We start from the raw sequence: 18,597 nt of genomic DNA, 5'->3' as shown, positions 1-18,597 counted from the left end.
TTAGTGGCTAGGTTTCAGTGCAGGACAGGGTTTGAGGTGTTCAGAGGCTTCAGTGCAGGACAGGGTAGAGGTGTTTAGTGGCTAGGTTTCAGTGCAGGACAGGGGTAGAGGTGTTTAGTGGCTAGGTTTCAGTGCAGGTCAGGGTTTGAGGTGTTCAGAGGCTTCAGTGCAGGACAGGGTAGAGGTGTTTAGTGGCTAGGTTTCAGTGCAGGTCAGGGGTAGAGGTGTTCAGTGGCTAGGTTTCAATGCAGGACAGGGTAGAGGTGTTTAGTGGCTAGGTTTCAATGCAGGACAGGGTAGAGGTGTTCAGTGGCTAGGTTTCAATGCAGGACAGGGTAGAGGTGTTCAGTGGCTAGGTTTCAGTGCAGGACAGGGTAGAGGTGTTTAGTGGCTAGGTTTCAGTGCAGGTCAGGGGTAGAGGTGTTTAGTGGCTAGGTTTCAATGCAGGACAGGGTAGAGGTGTTCAGTGGCTAGGTTTCAATGCAGGACAGGGTAGAGGTGTTCAGTGGCTAGGTTTCAGTGCAGGACAGGGTAGAGGTGTTTAGTGGCTAGGTTTCAATGCAGGACAGGGTAGAGGTGTTCAGTGGCTAGGTTTCAGTGCAGGACAGGGTAGAGGTGTTCAGTGGCTAGGTTTCAATGCAGGACAGGGTAGAGGTGTTCAGTGGCTAGGTTTCAGTGCAGGACAGGGTAGAGGTGTTTAGTGGCTAGGTTTCAGTGCAGGACAGGGTAGAGGTGTTTAGTGGCTAGGTTTCAGTGCAGGACAGGGTAGAGGTGTTTAGTGGCTAGGTTTCAGTGCAGGTCAGGGTTTGAGGTGTTCAGAGGCTTCAGTGCAGGACAGGGTAGAGGTGTTCAGTGGCTAGGTTTCAATGCAGGACAGGGTAGAGGTGTTTAGGTGTTTCAGTGGCAGGGTTTAGGTTTCAGTGCAGGACAGGGTAGAGGTGTTTAGTGGCTAGGTTTCAGTGCAGGACAGGGTAGAGGTGTTTAGTGGCTAGGTTTCAGTGCAGGACAGGGTAGAGGTGTTTAGTGGCTAGGTTTCAGTGCAGGTCAGGGTTTGAGGTGTTCAGAGGCTTCAGTGCAGGACAGGGTAGAGGTGTTCAGTGGCTAGGTTTCAATGCAGGACAGGGTAGAGGTGTTCAGTGGCTAGGTTTCAGTGCAGGACAGGGGTAGAGGTGTTCAGTGGCTAGGTTTCAGTGCAGGACAGGGGTAGAGGTGTTCAGTGGCTAGGTTTCAGTGCAGGACAGCGTAGAGGTGTTCAGTGGCTAGGTTTCAGTGCAGGACAGGGTAGAGGTGTTCAGTGGCTAGGTTTCAGTGCAGGACAGGGTAGAGGTGTTCAGTGGCTAGGTTTCAGTGCAGGACAGGGTAGAGGTGTTCAGTGGCTAGGTTTCAGTGCAGGACAGGGTAGAGGTGTTCAGTGGCTAGGTTTCAGTGCAGGACAGGGTAGAGGTGTTCAGTGGCTAGGTTTCAGTGCAGGACAGGGTAGAGGTGTTCAGTGGCTAGGTTTCAGTGCAGGACAGGGTAGAGGTGTTCAGTGGCTAGGTTTCAGTGCAGGACAGGGTAGAGGTGTTCAGTGGCTAGGTTTCAGTGCAGGACAGGGTAGAGGTGTTCAGTGGCTAGGTTTCAGTGCAGGACAGGGTAGAGGTGTTCAGTGGCTAGGTTTCAGTGCAGGACAGGGTAGAGGTGTTCAGTGGCTAGGTTTCAGTGCAGGACAGGGTAGAGGTGTTCAGTGGCTAGGTTTCAGTGCAGGACATGCTCATCACAGATGGATGCTGTTGGAGAGCTCAACTCTTCCACTGAGGGTGCGACAGTATTTAACAGGCAAGACAAAAAACAATAACACAACACAGTTAGACAGAAGAGCTAAGAATTTGTTAGTCCAAGCAAGGATTAATCCACCTCTGGGTTTCAGTGGCTAGGTTTCAGTGCAGGACTAGGGGGTGTTCAGGGCTGGTTTCAGTGGGACAGGGTAGCAGGTTTCTGGGATTTCCAGTGCAGGACAGGGTAGAGGTGTTCAGTGGCTACGTCTCCTGTAGTTTGAAGAAATTAATTTGAATGGAATAGTAAGGTAAAAATGATCATCTATCACCATTCACTGTCTCAATCTTTCAATCTATCCAACAATGTCACCAACTCACCAAGCTTCTAAATCACACGTGTACGTTAGTTCTCTGATCCTTTGGTTGAGTGGACAACATGTTAGTTCATACTGCAAAAGCTTTGATTGGTTGGAGGACGTCCTTCGGGAAGTTCTATGAAAGGGGGTGAGGAGCACGTGCCTCCTAGGTTTTGTATTGAAGTCAATGTAGCCAGAGGAGGATGGAAAATAGATGTCCTCCGGCTATACCATGGTGCTACACAAGAGGGTGCTGTTAAGATTACTGTAGACCATTGCAAAACAGTGTGTTTTAATTAGGTATTTGGTGACATTTGAATATATTTACAATAGTTTTATCTAAAAAGGATTGCATTTTATTATTGTTTGACTATTTCTATTTTTCTGAAATTCACTGAGAAGGATGGTCCTTCCCTTCCTCGTCTGAGGAGCCTCCATTGGTGTGTGTGTGTAGTGTGTTAACAATAACTGTCTTATTACAGTAGGTCCAGACATCATTACAACACATCCAGTCCTCCACCCTGTCCTCACTCTTCCATCCCATAGATGTTACCCCCTCTGTCCTCTTCTCTGAAATCATCCCTTGGCCTGGCTTGGACCACATCGATGGATCTTTGTTGTTTTGAGACAGAGGAAGGGATGTCACAATGGCCTGTGACTCAGCACATCTGCATGTGCACCCCACTTTGTCCATCCTTCCTTCATCCATCCAGTTTTCCTAGTGACTGATGGGATTGAACTAAGTGTGTGGTTCTCTAATTCCCATTCTAACGGGAAATTATGCTCTTGGCGGTCTTCTTCACATAATCGTTTGCCTCTAGCAGGCCAGAGAATTTCACTGGCGTCCCTCCAACAGAACGGTCTGAGCGTCTGGGCCCGGGCTAACTCAAACCCCTGCCCAAATCAGCCGCCTGCCAACAGACCTGTTTATCAATACTAGCAGAATGTGCCCATTCAAAACACCCTTATTTCTAGAAACAAACACTCCGTCTCTGCCAGTCTAGCCCACTCTCAATTGGGCTAGACTGGTCTGCTGGGTTTTGCTCGATGGTAAAGAGCAACATAAAGCGTCCTTTGTATTTTGCTGCCAACACTTCTTTTCCCTGAGCCTACAACAGCCTTTTGCTTTTGCTTGTTTGGCATGGTATCCATTATGCATTCCTTACTTGAGGTACTTGGTACTGCCATACTTGGAATTTTGAAGTACGTCAGGACTTACAAGTCAGCTGTAAGTCCTGATGTCCAGTAAATCAGTCTATCGCCTCGTAATTCTCCATCAGTATTGGCACACCTTTTTTTTTAAATGAAAGTAATAAAACAGATGTTCGGATCACTTTTATTACTTGATAATAAAATAAATCCATATCATAAATCTCCCACGGTGGAGGCCCTCGCTTCCCCAGGCACTTTATAAAATGTGGTCAAGGGAGTGATATTCAACACAGTCATACGGGTCATCACAGGACAGTTCAAATGTACAAATGAGTTCCCATGGCCAGAGTCTATGTTAACCGCTCGAATCCTAACCTTTAACCCGTTCCCTAAACCTCAACTCTAAACCCAACCTCTGCACAGCACATCAAAATGAAAATGGGACTTTGAGGTTGACTGAAAAGGATGCTTCTTCTCACTAGTCATTTCCCCACTCTGTCACCAACTGTCACGCCCTCTGTCGAAGACGTTACTTTCAGAAGGAGTGGTTGTTTTGAATGAATGTTGATCACCAGTGTTCCAGTATTCTCACTGCAGTACTTAGAATTGACCACTGGGTGGCGCAGCCGGAACATTTGACTTCCATACAACTACAGGATCCTTTTCACCACAAGAGGGAAGTGTCTCACTATCACAGAAAATCTAATACCACAGACAGAACGATGAGCCATATATTAAACTGGATGCATAAAAACGCGAAGCATCCGGTTGGCATTTCCACTCACTAGTATGGAAGCCCAGTGGCCGGCAATGGGAGAATATCAAGCGAGATGGATTTTGGCCGATATTCTGTTGATTTTCTCATCGATGAAACATGTTGATCTCCATACAGGTTTCTGCTTCCAAACTAAAAACTGTAACAAACAGAGTGGACTGCGTTTTGCCAAAGTTTTTTTATTTTTAAAGTGCGTTGTTTAGAGTGCACACGCGCACCTCCCAGAGTAGGCGTTCCCTAACTGAAATATACAAATAACGCGAAAAAGATCTCAGTAGCTGGTGTTTGACTCTGCCCACCTTCTTGCTTGTTCTGCACGCGGTGATTCATTTGCTCCCGTTGGAAACGACAGGCTCGTCTATCTTGGGTTAGTTATAAAAACTCCCTGCTAATACTGTAGTGGAGGTGGACCAATGGAATGACTCAAAGGCAAAAAGTCAAATTAGATGTATTTGTATGAATGGACTTACTTTCAAGAGCTTATCCAGGAGAGTGCCAGTCTTTTAGCACTGATTGGTGCTAACCATGAAATAAAATAACAAATTCCCCTAGTTCATAAGAATGTCTTGTGATTAACACGACAGCTTTTAGTCCATTGTTTAATCCTATGAAAACAACATGTTAATCACTCTTAAATCCTAGGATTAAGAGGCTATAACAATAACACTTGGAACAATGAACTGTATTTGCCCCGTCTGTGTGAAATGATGTCATTCTTATTTCCTCATCTCATGGCGAACGAGCACAAAGAGAGAAAGCCCTATGATATGTAATGATGGATGAATAGGCATCATTCATCCACCTTTCCAACGTGATAATGAGGCTCACTGTTCCTAAGTTTGAGCAGAGGCTTGAACCATTTTGATCGATTTTGAGAAAGACAAAAAGCATTGTGTGACGAGTCGGTGAGTCATTTCTAGGTGAGAAAATTGCCTTTTTCCGTTCACTTTTCAATCAGTCACACTCATGCCGCAAACGCAGCTCTGACATAAAATGGGGTTTAATTGAGTTGAAATGTGGGATCTGACACCGAGGAGAACTAGAGCCAATGAATTGTTATGTTTGGGGCCTCTGGTGGACCTGCAGGTGGACCTGCATACCAAACAAGGCAATTGGTCCAGTTAGAGGGAACGACTCTATTTCTCCACAGGCAAACTTTGTTCATAAAAAGGCAGGTCACACATCAAGGTGCTGTGTTTACCATTAAGCACTGGGATGTACTCGATATTAGGAATAGTTACTTTAGCACTTTATTCATTTGTAATTGTTGCTGTTGTACAGACTGTATATTGTCTCTGGATATTTCCCTGAAGAGTTGTAGCTATTTGACCTAAAGAATTCAATTTGATTTCGACAGTCCGGAAATGACAGTGGCAATGTATCTGGCCTTCTCAGAGAGTGTCGAAAAGATGCTGAAGATGCCTCTGCCTTTTCAAGCAAAACCTGGCAGAGGCCATGTAAGGTGAGCAAGATGTTTTGTGAGATCTATTTTTCTCCTGTTTCATCTAATTAGAGAACAAGCTTCAAAGCAGATTTCTCACATCAATCACCCCACACACTGTGTGTGTGATGTAGTTAGTCTGTTTAGTCAATTTCTGGAGTGATAATTGGCAGTGCAAAGACACAGCCATGCTCCTACCGTGTTATGACTGTGGGGAACCTGGAAGGCCTCTGACAACACGCACGCACACACGCACACGCGCACACACACACACACACACACACACACACACACACACACACACACACACACACACACACACACACACACACACACACACACACACACACACACACACACACACACACACACACACACACACACACACACACACACACACACACCTCCGTTTTGTTACTTTCATGCCTAAGGATGTACACTATATTCTGCTAGAATTATGCTGTAAATAAGATACAACTTTAGGCAATTCCAAAGGAGATGTGACAAAATGACTGCCTGCTCTAATGAATGCAAAGCTGCAAAGTTAACGCCAGGGTGTCAGGTGCAATGACAAGTGATATTGGGCTCTCACTTTTAATTAAATCTAAATGTGCCTGCAGTCAACTGAATAATTACACCCAGGGAACTGAATTATCTGGTCAAAAGTTTGTCACAACAACTAAGTCTGGAAAGACAACTGGAACTTGGAACTGGCTTCTCACACTGAGAGAGAGAAAGCAAAGTACAGAGACCTTTCAATGCTCTGCCTGTATTCAAAAAACAGTCATTATTATTATTATTATTTTTTTTGAAATAAGATGGAACTACAGTACATGAAAATAGTGAACATACTCTAGGACCCAAAATAACCCATCCATATACACACACAAACACAATTCCAGTAGTTTGTTAATGACAATACAGCCTAGCAGACTACCTGCAGATGATTCAGTGCTGGCTGACTTGTTTTGCTGATTGGGCTTCTGCAGGTGCAATGCGGTTACACATGAAATAACAAAAGCCAATTTCCCCTAGTGACCGTTCATATGAGGATTATTTATCAGTTATCATAGAGTAATAATGATTAGGCCTATATCATCTCTTACTGCTGAGCGCACCAGGCAGGCAGACAGGCAGGCAGAGAGGAAGGCAGACAGGCAGAGAGGCAGGCAGGCAGGCAGACAGGCAGGCAGGCAGGCAGGCAGGCAGGCAGGCAGGCAGGCAGGCAGGCAGGCAGGCAGGCAGGCAGGCAGGCAGGCAGGCAGGCAGGCAGGCAGGCAGGCAGGCAGGCAGAGAGCCAGGCAGGTAGAGGCAGGCTCCCTGCTAGGCTATCTGTACAGGAAGCCAGCCACACAGGCAGCTAGGCAAGAAGGTGGGTATATAGGCAGGCAAACAGGCAGGCAGCCTCCTTGGGGACAGTAAATGCATGTTGGATAGTGGGAGTGAGACACAAGGTTATTATGATCTCTGGGATCAGAGGGCAGTGTACTGTTCTTGTGTTGTATGAATCTTTCAAAACCAAACTATAGGTATTTAAATTAGTAACAGTTGTTAATGGGGATGATGTTCCCTTTAGTTTTATGGAGATGCAGCTCTCTTTGGTACAGTGAGCCTAATAAGGAAACAATGTTTCATCAAAGTAAACAGAAAGACTTAATTAAAAGCAGTTCAAAGCATAACACCGTTTGTTCCCTCTTTTCTGAATCACGTTTCTTCAGCATTTCTGCCTAGTTTTGCAATTACAATCTTGTTAATTCTTCTAAAAACGGTTTTAACACTGCATTGGTTGAACACTGTTTTAACACTGCATTGGTTGAACACTGTTTTAACACTGCATTGGTTGAACACTGTTTTAACACTGCATTGGTTGAAAACTGTTTTAACACTGCATTGGTTGAACACTGTTTTAACACTGCATTGGTTGAAAACTGTTTTAACACTGCATTGGTTAAACACTGTTTTAACACTGCATTGGTTGAAAACTGTTTTAACACTGCATTGGTTGAACACTGTTTTAACACTGCATTGGTTGAACACTGTTTTAACACTGCATTGGTTGAACACTGTTTTAACACTGCATTGGTTGAAAACTGTTTTAACACTGCATTGGTTGAACACTGTTTTAACACTGCATTGGTTGAAAACTGTTTTAACACTGCATTGGTTGAACACTGTTTTAACACTGCATTGGTTAAACACTGTTTTAACACTGCATTGGTGAAAACTTTTTAACACTGCATTGGTTGAACACTGTTTTAACACTGCATTGGTTGAACACTGTTTTAACACTGCATTGGTTGAAAACTGTTTTAACACTGCATTGGTTGAACACTGTTTTAACACTGCATTGGTTGAAAACTGTTTTAACACTGCATTGGTTGAACACTGTTTTAACACTGCATTGGTTGAACACTGTTTTAACACTGCATTGGTTGAACACTGTTTTAACACTGCATTGGTTGAACACTGTTTTAACACTGCATTGGTTGAGTATGAGTATGTACTGGAATATTTTTTTGGTCCACGATACTGATTGCTCCTCTCCTCCTTTTCATCAGCAGAACAAAAATCACGACAAATGCACTGAGGGCGAACAGTGGCACTGTTTCACCTTATGCCGATTTCATCTTTAACACTGAGTTGGTTTAACAGTTCTCTAACGCTGCTCTGTTGGGGATCCCCTCTCTCTGCAAGTTTGACATTCACAAGTTTGACATTCACTTCTTTGGGGAAGTGCTGAGCGCAGAAACTATTCCTGGCTGTAACAATGTAGCATCCGTCTTCACAGGCAGGTACTGGATTATTTATTCCTGTAACCCTGCCCACCCCCCCCCCCAAAAAAATGTACTTCATAACCTTCCCAATGCACCTTTGAACAGAAGCGTAAAAAGCCTTAACATAAACCCCGGAGCAGACTTTGTGATAGCAATTTTGCGAGAACTGCTTATCTTGCAATATTCAATATCCATAGCGGAAACGTATTGAAATAGTAATTGAGTCTGGAATGGAAGTCCTTTCTCCTAGGAAGCTTGCCATGTCAGGGGCTAAGTCACATATCTTCATTATAGCTTATAGGATATTCGCTGAAGAATAGAATAGAGCAACACTTGGATGAGCTGGAATTTAGCGTTTTCTGTTTAATTGCTGCTGTTATTATGCAAAACTCTCCTTTCTCAATAGCTCCAGAACCTTAAAAATGTGCATCCCAAATGGCACCCTAATCCCTACGCAGTGCACTACCTTTGACCAGGGACCAGGGAATAGGGTTGCATTTGGGACCGCGCCTATTGTAAGCCATGGGGATATTCTAACAAGATGATTCAATGAGTTTCCTGTTCCCATTCTTCTTTCCTTTGTCTGAACACATCCAGGTCTCTGTCCCAAATGGCAGACTATTTCCTGTACATTCTGTAGTGCACCATTTTTGACTAGAGCTCTATGGGTGCTGTTTGGGAAGCACACAAGACTTAGCCTATTATCTAACAAGGGCGATAATCTACACAACTCAGACTATGGTACCATTGGCTTCCAAGTCAAGTCGTTCATTAATTCACGTACCGTATCCTCTTTTACTGGAATGAGCTACAACTCAAAGAGAGTGAGGTAGCTACATTGTTCAAAAGAAATTCAATGTGTTTTCATCGTTGGTGTCTTTAGGAGAGTACAGTCGCATGCCGCGTTCATCCACGGAGAATGCTAGCATGTATTTGCATTTTATGCCATTTTGTCGACAGAAGGAGAAGAGATGGGAAAAGTCACCAGCTTTGGCTTTGCCATTGTTCAAGCTTCACAGAGCAGTCGAGATGAAATGAATTTATGTTGATGCCTTCAGGGCCATATCAAAGTATGGATTATTGTCGCAATAAAACAGTATGTTCTCCGCGCACCAAGGCCAGGAGGAAAGCTGGGATACAATCGTAAGAGAACAGGATGGGTGTCTTTTGAACTGTTATTTGATTCCTAATAATAAAAACTACATTGAACGGGAAGTGCGGCTGGTTGCTGGTTGCAAGGCTGACTTCCTGAGTATTGCCTTTCAAGCGCCTTTGTGCTTGTATTTAGCTGTCTAGGCCAGGCTATGGCTTCAGTGACCCTGGAATGACTCTTTTAGAAAAGTTGTTCATCTCCTTGAGAGGTGTCAGTGGCCCTGCTGAAGTCACGGCCGAGTCCCAAGTGGCACCCTATTCCCTATTTAGCATCCTTTTCCCCCATAGGGCCCTGGTCAAAAGTAGCCTAGTGCACTAAATAAGAAATAGGGTGCCATTTGGGGCACATGTTTTGTAAGTGTTTTCCTCCCTGATCAATAGGATTTGATATGTTGTCGGTGAGGATGGCAGTTGGATGGATGTCTCAATGGCGTTATTGTCTTTACCTCAATCAGACAGAGCACTCAAGCTACTGCACTCAAACACGTTGAGTCACTGGCTTTGAAGTTGGACTTGATTAGAGAATTGAAGGAAAACTCTATTTGGAGAAAGGTTAGCAATTGTCCCATACTTTGATTAGGAAGACAAATGGAAATAAATACTTTCAACTTGCAATCAAATGGCCAAAAGTAAGTGCTCTTTGCCAGCTCGTATATCAGGTGATGTATGATCTTGAGATTGGCTTGTATTGTCTTGTATCCCAACCAAGAATAATACGCAATTAGAGTAAAATGATTTCCCAGAGGCACAATGGTTTTTTGCAAAGTGTGCCGTCTCAGCTCTGCAGGAACATTTCTGGGGTTGTTGGAATTGCATTAAACCCACATATCGCTGCCTGGCGCTACTCAAGGATTCAGAACTGCCCTTCAGCAGCCCCGGGCACTGCATCGCTCTATTCTAGCTTGATGAAAATAGAAAACACAAAATCCTCCATAAGCTTCTAAATCTCATTAACACACACTATTGAAGTGCAAACATTTGCCCCTATATCTTGGTTTCCTGAACCCAGATGTTGTGTTGAATAATCCGATTCTTCGACTGGGTATACAAGTAAACTCTTAACTGGGAAAAAAGTTTGGCTGATTTAATCCATGACAATGAAAATGTATCAAATGTGTATCTTGATACATACCCACACTTTATCGAATGGCATTTTCATGTGATAAAACAACCGACATGCATTATCTTCAACATAAACTTGACCACATTTAGTCACCGATACAGTATTTTGCGATGTTAATACTTTGAGCATACACTACCGTTCAAAAGTTTGGGGTCACTTAGAATTTCCTTGTTTTTGAAAGAAATGAAAAAAAAAAATGTGTCCCTTAAAATAACATCAAACTGATCAGAAATACAGAGTAGACATTGTTAATGTTGTAAATGACTAGTGTAGCTGGAAACGGCATGTTTTCTATGGAATATCTACATAGGCATACAGAGGCCCATTATCAGCAACCATCACCCCTGTGTTACAATGGCACGTTGTGTTAGCTAAGTTTCTCATTTTAAAAGGCTAATTGATTATTAGAAACTATTTTGCAATTGTGTTCGCATACCTGAAAACTGTTGTTCTGATAAAGAAGCACTACAACAGGCCTTCAATAGACTAGTTGAATATCTGGAGCATCAGCATTTGTGGGTTTGACTACAGGCTCAAAATGGCCGGAAAAAAATAACTTTCTTCTGAAACTCGTCAGTCTATCCATGTTCTAAGAAATTATGGCTATTCCATGCGAGAAATTGCCAAGACACTAAAGATCTCGTACAACACTGTGTACTACTCCCTTCACAGAACAGTGCAAACGGTCTCTAACCAGAATAGAAAGAGGAGTGGCAGGCCCTGGTGCACAACTGAGCAACATCAACAGTGATGAGGCGACTCTGGGATGCTGGCCTTCTAGACAGAGTTCCTCTGTCCAGTGTCTGTGTTCTTTTGCCCATCTTACTCTTTTCATTTTATTGGCCAGTCTGAGGTATGGCTTTTTCTTTGCAACTCGGCATAGAAGGCCAGCATCACGGATTTGTCTCTTCACTGGTTCACGGAGGTTGAGACTGGTGTTTTGCTGGTACTATTTAATGAAGCTACCAGTTGAGGACTTGTGAGGCGTTTGTTTCTCAAACTAGTCACTCTAATGTTACATAGGTATTCAGACCCTTTGTTATGAGACTCTAAATTGAGCTCAGGTGCATCCTGTTTTCACTGATCATCCTTGAATGTTTCTACAACTTGGTTGAAGTCCACCTGTGATAAATTCAATTGATTGGACATGATTTGGAAAGGCACACACCTGTCTATAGTTGACAGTGCATGACAGAGCAAATACCAAGCCGTGAGGTCGAAGGAATTGTCCATAGAGTTCCGAGACAGGATTGTGTCGAGGCACAGATCTGGGAAAGGGTACCAAAGCATTTCTGCAGCATTGAAGGTCCCCAAGAACACAGTGGCCTCCATCATTCTTAAATGGAACAAGTTTGGAACCAACAAGACTCTTCATAGAGCTACTCGCCCGGCCAAACTGAGCAATCTGGGGAGAAGGGCTTTGGTCAGGGAGTTGACCAAGAACCGGATGGTCACTCTGACAGCACTCCAGAGTTGCTCTGTGGAGATGGGAGAACCTTCCAGAAGGACAATCATCTCTGCAGCACTCCACCAATCAGGCTTTTATGTTAGAGTGGCCAGACGGAAGCCATTCATCAGTAAAAGGCACATGACAGCTCGCTTGGAGTGTGCCCAATAAAAGCCCCTAAAGGACTCTCAGACCATGAGATTCTCCAAGATTCTCTGGTCTGATGAAACCAAGATTGAACTCTTTGGCCTGAATGCCAAGAGTCACGTCTGGAGTAAACCTGGCACCATCCCTACGGTGAAGCATGATGCATCATGTTGTGGGGATTTTTTTTCAGTGGCAGGGTCTGGGAGACTAGTCAGGATTGTGGGAAAGTTGAACTGAGCAAAGTACAGAGAGATCATTAATGACAACCTTTTCTAGAGCCCTCAGGACCTTAGACTGGCTTGAAGGTTCAACTTCCAACAGGACAACGATCCTAATCACACAGCCAGAACAATGCAGGAGTGGCTTTGGGACAAGTCTCTGAACGTCCTTGAGTGGCCCAGCCAGGGCCCGAACTTGAACCCAAGACCTGAAAATAGCTGTGCAGTAACTCTCCCCATCTAACCTGACAGAGCTTGAGAGGATTTGTAGAGAAGAATGGGATAAACTCACCAAATACAGGTGTGCCAAGCTTGTAGCGTCATACCCAAGAAGACTCAGGGCTGTAATCGCTGCCAAAGGTGCTTCAACAAAGTACTGAGTAAAGGATCTGAATACTTATGTAAATGTGATATTTCAGTTTAAAAAAAATACATTTGCAAAAATAGATAAATAACTGTTTTTGCTTTGTCATTATGAGATTTTGTGTAGATTGATGAGGGAAATAAAGCTGTAGAATAAGGCTGTAATGTGGCTGAAATAGCCAATCCACTAATTTGAAGGGGTGTCCTCATACCTTTGCATATATAGTGTATATACTATATGGGCAATACAAAAATAAGTGATCTAATTATTTTGTCACTTTGTAGCAAAATCTGCAGAGCTGAGATGGTTGTAGGCCCCATATAAATGTTATAATATAATGTCTTGAAATTAGATGACCATCATAGGCATTTCCAATTCCATAGAAAATATTGGCCCTGGTTTAGAAATGGAACAAGATCCTGTTTCAAATGAAGTATCCTTCTTTCTATTCTTCCTTGTCCAAAATCTCTAGTTGAACCTGCTCGCTTTGAGAGTCACCGCCAAACTTGTCGACGGAATCACCACAGTCGGCCTCGTTGGTGTGGTAAGTGCCCTTATGCTTGACAATGTAGCGCAGTACCAGCAACGCCAGGAGCAGCGCCAGGAGCAGGGCAAAAATGACTCCTGGGAAGGGAGAGAGAGGAGTAGAAATGAGACCGACTGAGAGAGGAGAATGGTCTCTGAAAATATAGAGTACTCTTTTAAAGTGTAATACGTTTTTTCCGTAAGACACGTTATCATAGTAGTAATCATGAGGGAGAACGTCAAAGCGACATTCTATTTTTAGATTTTAGTTAACTGATTTTAGGTGGGTTGGGTCGGGCAGGTAGCCTAGCGTTTAAGATGGTTGGGCCAGTAAACGAAAGGTCGCTGGTTTGAATCCCTGAGCTGACTAGGTGAAAAATCTGTCGATGTGCCCTTGAGCGAAGCACTTCCTGTGAGCTTCTCTGGATTAGAGCACCTGCTAATTGACTTCAAATGTAAGTAGTTCATGGCTTTTCATGGCAGAACATTGTTTCCTCCGCATGACTAGCGAAACTATAACAATTAGGTAGGTGAAACCAGAAACAATGAGTGGAGGACTTTCCATTTACGTGATACTCATGGCATTGGTTCCATCTCTAAAGCTTAGGAGTTAGGCCGGGTTAAAGTATAGCACCTCGTGACAACTGCTCATATAAAAACATCTTTATAAATACATTGTGATTGATATATTTCTCACCTCCGAAAATGGCTTCAAAGGATCCATCCTCTACGTGGGCGGCTCCCACTGCAATGACACCAGAACAGACAACACGATAATGACATTAGAGAGACAGAGCCTTGTAGTCAACACACAGACATGTACAGTACCTACTGATTTATCGTTACATTTCCCTTCAGATTTCACCATACCTTCATTACACTAGCTTATCTCTGTAGTTTGACTCTGGTTTACACTATACAGTACTGACAGAGTTGTGTTTACAGTATATGATATGAGTTTGAGTGCAGCTATACTGTTTAATTAAAACATTTAAAAAATTTTAATTTTTATTACAAAAAACACAAGGAAGGGGTAACATTAAAGTATTAGAACATGAAGGACAAACAATACAGCATCAAGACATTATCAAACATGTATCAGTCTTTCCGCAACAGAGCCATCCTTATGTGTGAGGGAACATGTGCATGATAGTGATATAAAATATATGTCATAGTTTCCTTTTTCAATATAACAATTTACATTTACATTTAAGTCATTTAGCCTCTTATCCAGAGCGACCCTCACAACATCCAGACCCCAATAGTGCATCTAAAACTTAGGGGGGTGGGGTGAGAGGGATTACTTATCCTATCAACCAAAGAGGTTTCAGGTGTCTCCGGAAGGTGGTGATTGCCCTCCCGTCAGTCCCCCCAGGGCACCAGTTTTGACTGGGCTGAGCAATCCTGTGAAAAAAAAACCATTCGAGACCCCTCCCACAGTCCCCCCCACCCCCGGAATTTCCATTCCCCACCCCCTAGAACTCCCCAATGCAGCTATACTGTTGACTTTAATCTCCTGATTATCCTGTGTCTGAAGCGTGGAGGCACCTTGATGTACAAGTACACCCCCTGGACAGGATGCTAGTCGAGCGCAGGGCCTGTTGACTGAATGTTATTCTCTCACTGAAACAGTGACAGGTAGAAGGTGCCTTTCTACCTGTCAAAAGAGGAAGGGAAACTAAATAAAGAGTGATGAAGGAGATGCTAAGTATAAGTTATTGCAATGGAACAGCTGTCCAATCCACCTTGACTTTAATCTAGCCGGGGGACACACACACTCCAATCAGCTCAATGTGTGTCAGCTCAACCTATCTTACAGTGCATCACACACACACACACACACACACACACACACACACACACACACACACACACACACACACACACACACACACACACACACACACACACACACACACACACACACACACACACACACACACACACACACACACACACACACACACACACACACACACACACACACACACACACACACATCCCAGAACAACTTGCAGGGAAAAATGTCACACATTTCAAAAGTGCCAAGTAAAAAAGAAAAATAAGCGTGCTGGGACGCTTCAATGTGTGGTTCTTCAGTACCTCATTAACGCTTAATTACCTGCTTCATCAGAGGAGTAAGTCTATCATTAATGATTAATTAATCATTTTCGTTAAAATGTGCAACCCCTTCCAAGGGTGCGTCCCATATGGCACCCTAATTCTCTCCATAGTGTACTACTTTTGACCATGGCCGCTGGTGCTCTGGTCAAAAAGTAGCACACTATATAGTGAATGTTGCACACACCAAGTCATTATCAAGATACGTGCACCGATAACCACTCTCCCTGTACAGGGGCACAAATGTAGTGGATGACATGACGGAGGTTGAGCTGAGAGTGGGAGGTTGCTGCATTCAGAAGACTAGCTACCCGGGGTGTAAGAGGGTAAGAGGTGTTAGTAGTGTGTGTGTCAGTACTGAGAGAATACATGTTTGAGCAGGGAGAGGAGAGTTCACAGGCCTTATTAACTCTCACTATTTGAGGTCAGAGACAGGATGGTAATTGAGACTGAGGCATGTAGGCTTCAGGGAAAGGCTGCTCGTGCTCGCTCTCTGTCTGTTCACACCCAGCCTTGTCATGTCCATATCCCCCTGCGTGTTCTTACAACATCTGTAGCCTAATTTGAATATCTCTCCCTTTTTATATTTATACATACACTATATGACCAAAAGTATGTGGACGTCTCATTCCAAAATCATGGGCATTAATATGGAGTTTGTCCATATGAGTGAAAGGATCTTAGTCGCGCATAATCACGCATAGATAAAGACAGAAAGGGCAGAGAGAGAAATGCCAACATGTTGTCTACTTCAAAGTGTACAGTACAAATACACTAAATATACAAAAGAGTATGTGGACACCCTTCAAAGTGGATTTGGCTGTTTCAGCCACACCCATTGCTGACAGGTGTATAAAAGAGAGCACACAGCCATGCAATCTCCATAGACAAACATTGGCAGTAGAATGGCCTTACTGAAGAGCTCAGAGACTTTTGGCACTGTCATAGGATGCTACCTTTCCAACAACTCAGTTCGTCAAATTTCTGCCCTGCTTGAGCTGCCCCGATCAACTGTAAGTGCTGTTATTGTGAAGTGGAAACGTCTTGGAGCAACAACGGCTCAGCTGCAAAGTAGTAGGCCATACAAGCTCACAGAACGGGACCGCTGAGTCTGTCCTCAGTTGCAACACTCACTACTGAGTTTCAAACTACCTCTGGAAGCAACATAAGTACAATAACTGTTCGTCTGGAGCTTCATGAAATGGGTTTCCGTGGCCGAGCAGCCACACACAAACCTAAGATCACCATGCATAATGCCAAGCGTTGGCTGTGGTGGTGTAAAGCTCGCCGCCATTGAACACTGGAGCAGTGGAAACGTGTTCTCTGGACTTATGAATCACGTTTCCCCATCTGGCAGTCTGACGGACGAATCTGGGTTTTGCAGATGCCAGGAGAACGCTACCTGCCCCAATTTCCTAGTACAAACTGTAAAGTTTGGTGGGGGAGGAATAATTGTTTTTCATGGTTCGGTCTAGGCCCCTTTGTTCCAGTGAAGGGAAATCTTAACGCTACATCATACAATGACATTCTAGAGACGACTATTGAGATGACTATTGCTTCCAACTTTGTGGCAATAGTTTGGGGAAGGCCCTTTCCTGTTTCAGCATGACAATGCTCCAGTGAAAAAGCGAGGTCCATAAAGAAAGGATTGTCGAGCTCGGTGTGGAAGAACTTGACTGGCCTGCACAGAACCCTGACCTCATCTCCATCGAACACCTTTGGGATGAATTGGACGCCGACTGCAAGCCAGGCCTAATCACCCGACCTCACTAAAGCTCTTGTAGCTGAATGGAAGCAAGTCCCTACAGCAATGTTCCAACATCTAGTGGGAAGCCTTCCCAGAAGAGTGGAGGCTGTAATAATTTCCTTTCTTTCTTTTTATTTGGTGGGTATTAAAATGAGATTTAGGATGATGCCACCCAATCCCTTTAATAATGCCGCTTCCTGAATCCAAGTGTTTGACATGGGGAGGGGACCAGTAACTTTATGATCAAACTTTATCAATGTCTCGTCCAAATATCATAAAATCTCATGCAAAACACGATTTCGACCATTCATGACCTTTAAAAACACAAGCAGAAGTGACCATTTCATTCAGCGCTATAATGGGAAGTTTTAAGACAATCTGAATGGTAATGCAGTTGATAATGGAATGGGTTTGAGAGCCGGAAGTGCAGTCAGTCTAGCCATGACACACAGTGCTCATGGAAGAGAGATGTGCATTTTGTGCCGGTTAATCTCATATTTAGAAACATAATATGATGAATCGTTTCATTTGATTAAAACCAAACATTGCCTCCCCTTCCCTTTTAATCAAGACTGGTTTAGCAACAACTCATAGGTTCCTATTTTTTTATCCTGGCCATTAGCCAACTAGCCTAAGAATAAAGAGGTTTTAAATGGTCTACTAAGATTGCTTACAAATATTTTGGACGTTTTTGCCATCATGATTTTTCATTATTCACAATTCACAGACCTGCATACTTCATTTTGCGTGTTCAGTAGGCTATCCATCCATTACCAAAGACACACACTCTCCTCCAAACTATCCAAGCCTCCAACACTCTCAGAACAAAAGGTGCTACCTAGAACCTAAGAGTGTGTAATGTCATATCAACGGCAGATATTTTTGAGAATCTGCCTCGCACATAGGCAACAATACAATTGACAGGAGAAGTGTGAATAGAGGCGTGAATGTTCTGCATAATGGCATTAAGGCCTACGTGTGCACACAGTGCCATAGAACGTGAGTGATTTAAGACATCATGCTTCAGACCCGATCCTACTTGGAAATATCGTTGTTTGTTTAAAAAAGCAGATTCATTGTTTTTTTGTTTAATTTGATTAAAAACCAAACTTATTAGAAATATTCCCCATCCATGGGTTTGTGGTAACGTAGATTAAATGGCTCAATTGCAATTCAATTTCTGGAGAAGTGCAAATATGATCTGTAAGATGGTTCCATGATGTTTATAAAACGTTATATTTGCGAGCAGTATAGCAGTGAGTGGACACCCCCCCCCTTCTCTTTACATTGGATCTTTATCCAGCTACTGTGAAACGTTTGGATGTGCATAAAACCCTCCATAGTCTAAGAAGTTGCCCACGGGGAGCAATCATGTGCCTGTAACTGTATTGAGACATGGCCTATTTAAAACAAGTTGTTGTTTAATTTATATTAGAATTAGATTAGAATTAGAAACTGTCTTTTTTAGGCCTTATCAATAGCCTATTGAATTTAATCATTC

General features: G+C 43.4%; 1 protein-coding gene across 1 annotated transcript in view; it reads right to left on the bottom strand.

The window, feature by feature from the left end:
• Window positions 1-13,037: 13,037 nt before the first annotated feature.
• LOC124010371 (cell adhesion molecule 2-like) overlaps window positions 13,038-18,597 on the bottom strand; it is a 28,289-nt gene continuing 22,729 nt past the window's right edge. Inside the window, exons 4-5 of the mRNA XM_046322740.1 lie at window positions 13,926-13,973; window positions 13,038-13,327 (exon numbers count right to left, since the gene is read on the bottom strand). Coding sequence (XP_046178696.1) covers window positions 13,149-13,327; window positions 13,926-13,973 — 227 coding nt within the window. The 3' untranslated portion in view covers window positions 13,038-13,148. The remainder of the gene's footprint in view (window positions 13,328-13,925; window positions 13,974-18,597) is intronic.

Source organism: Oncorhynchus gorbuscha, linkage group LG23 (genome assembly GCF_021184085.1).
Source record: "Oncorhynchus gorbuscha isolate QuinsamMale2020 ecotype Even-year linkage group LG23, OgorEven_v1.0, whole genome shotgun sequence".
Taxonomy (NCBI): domain Eukaryota; kingdom Metazoa; phylum Chordata; class Actinopteri; order Salmoniformes; family Salmonidae; genus Oncorhynchus; species Oncorhynchus gorbuscha.
The sequence above is the reverse complement of the archived record's forward strand: the minus strand, read 5'-3'. Positions and strand labels throughout refer to the sequence as shown.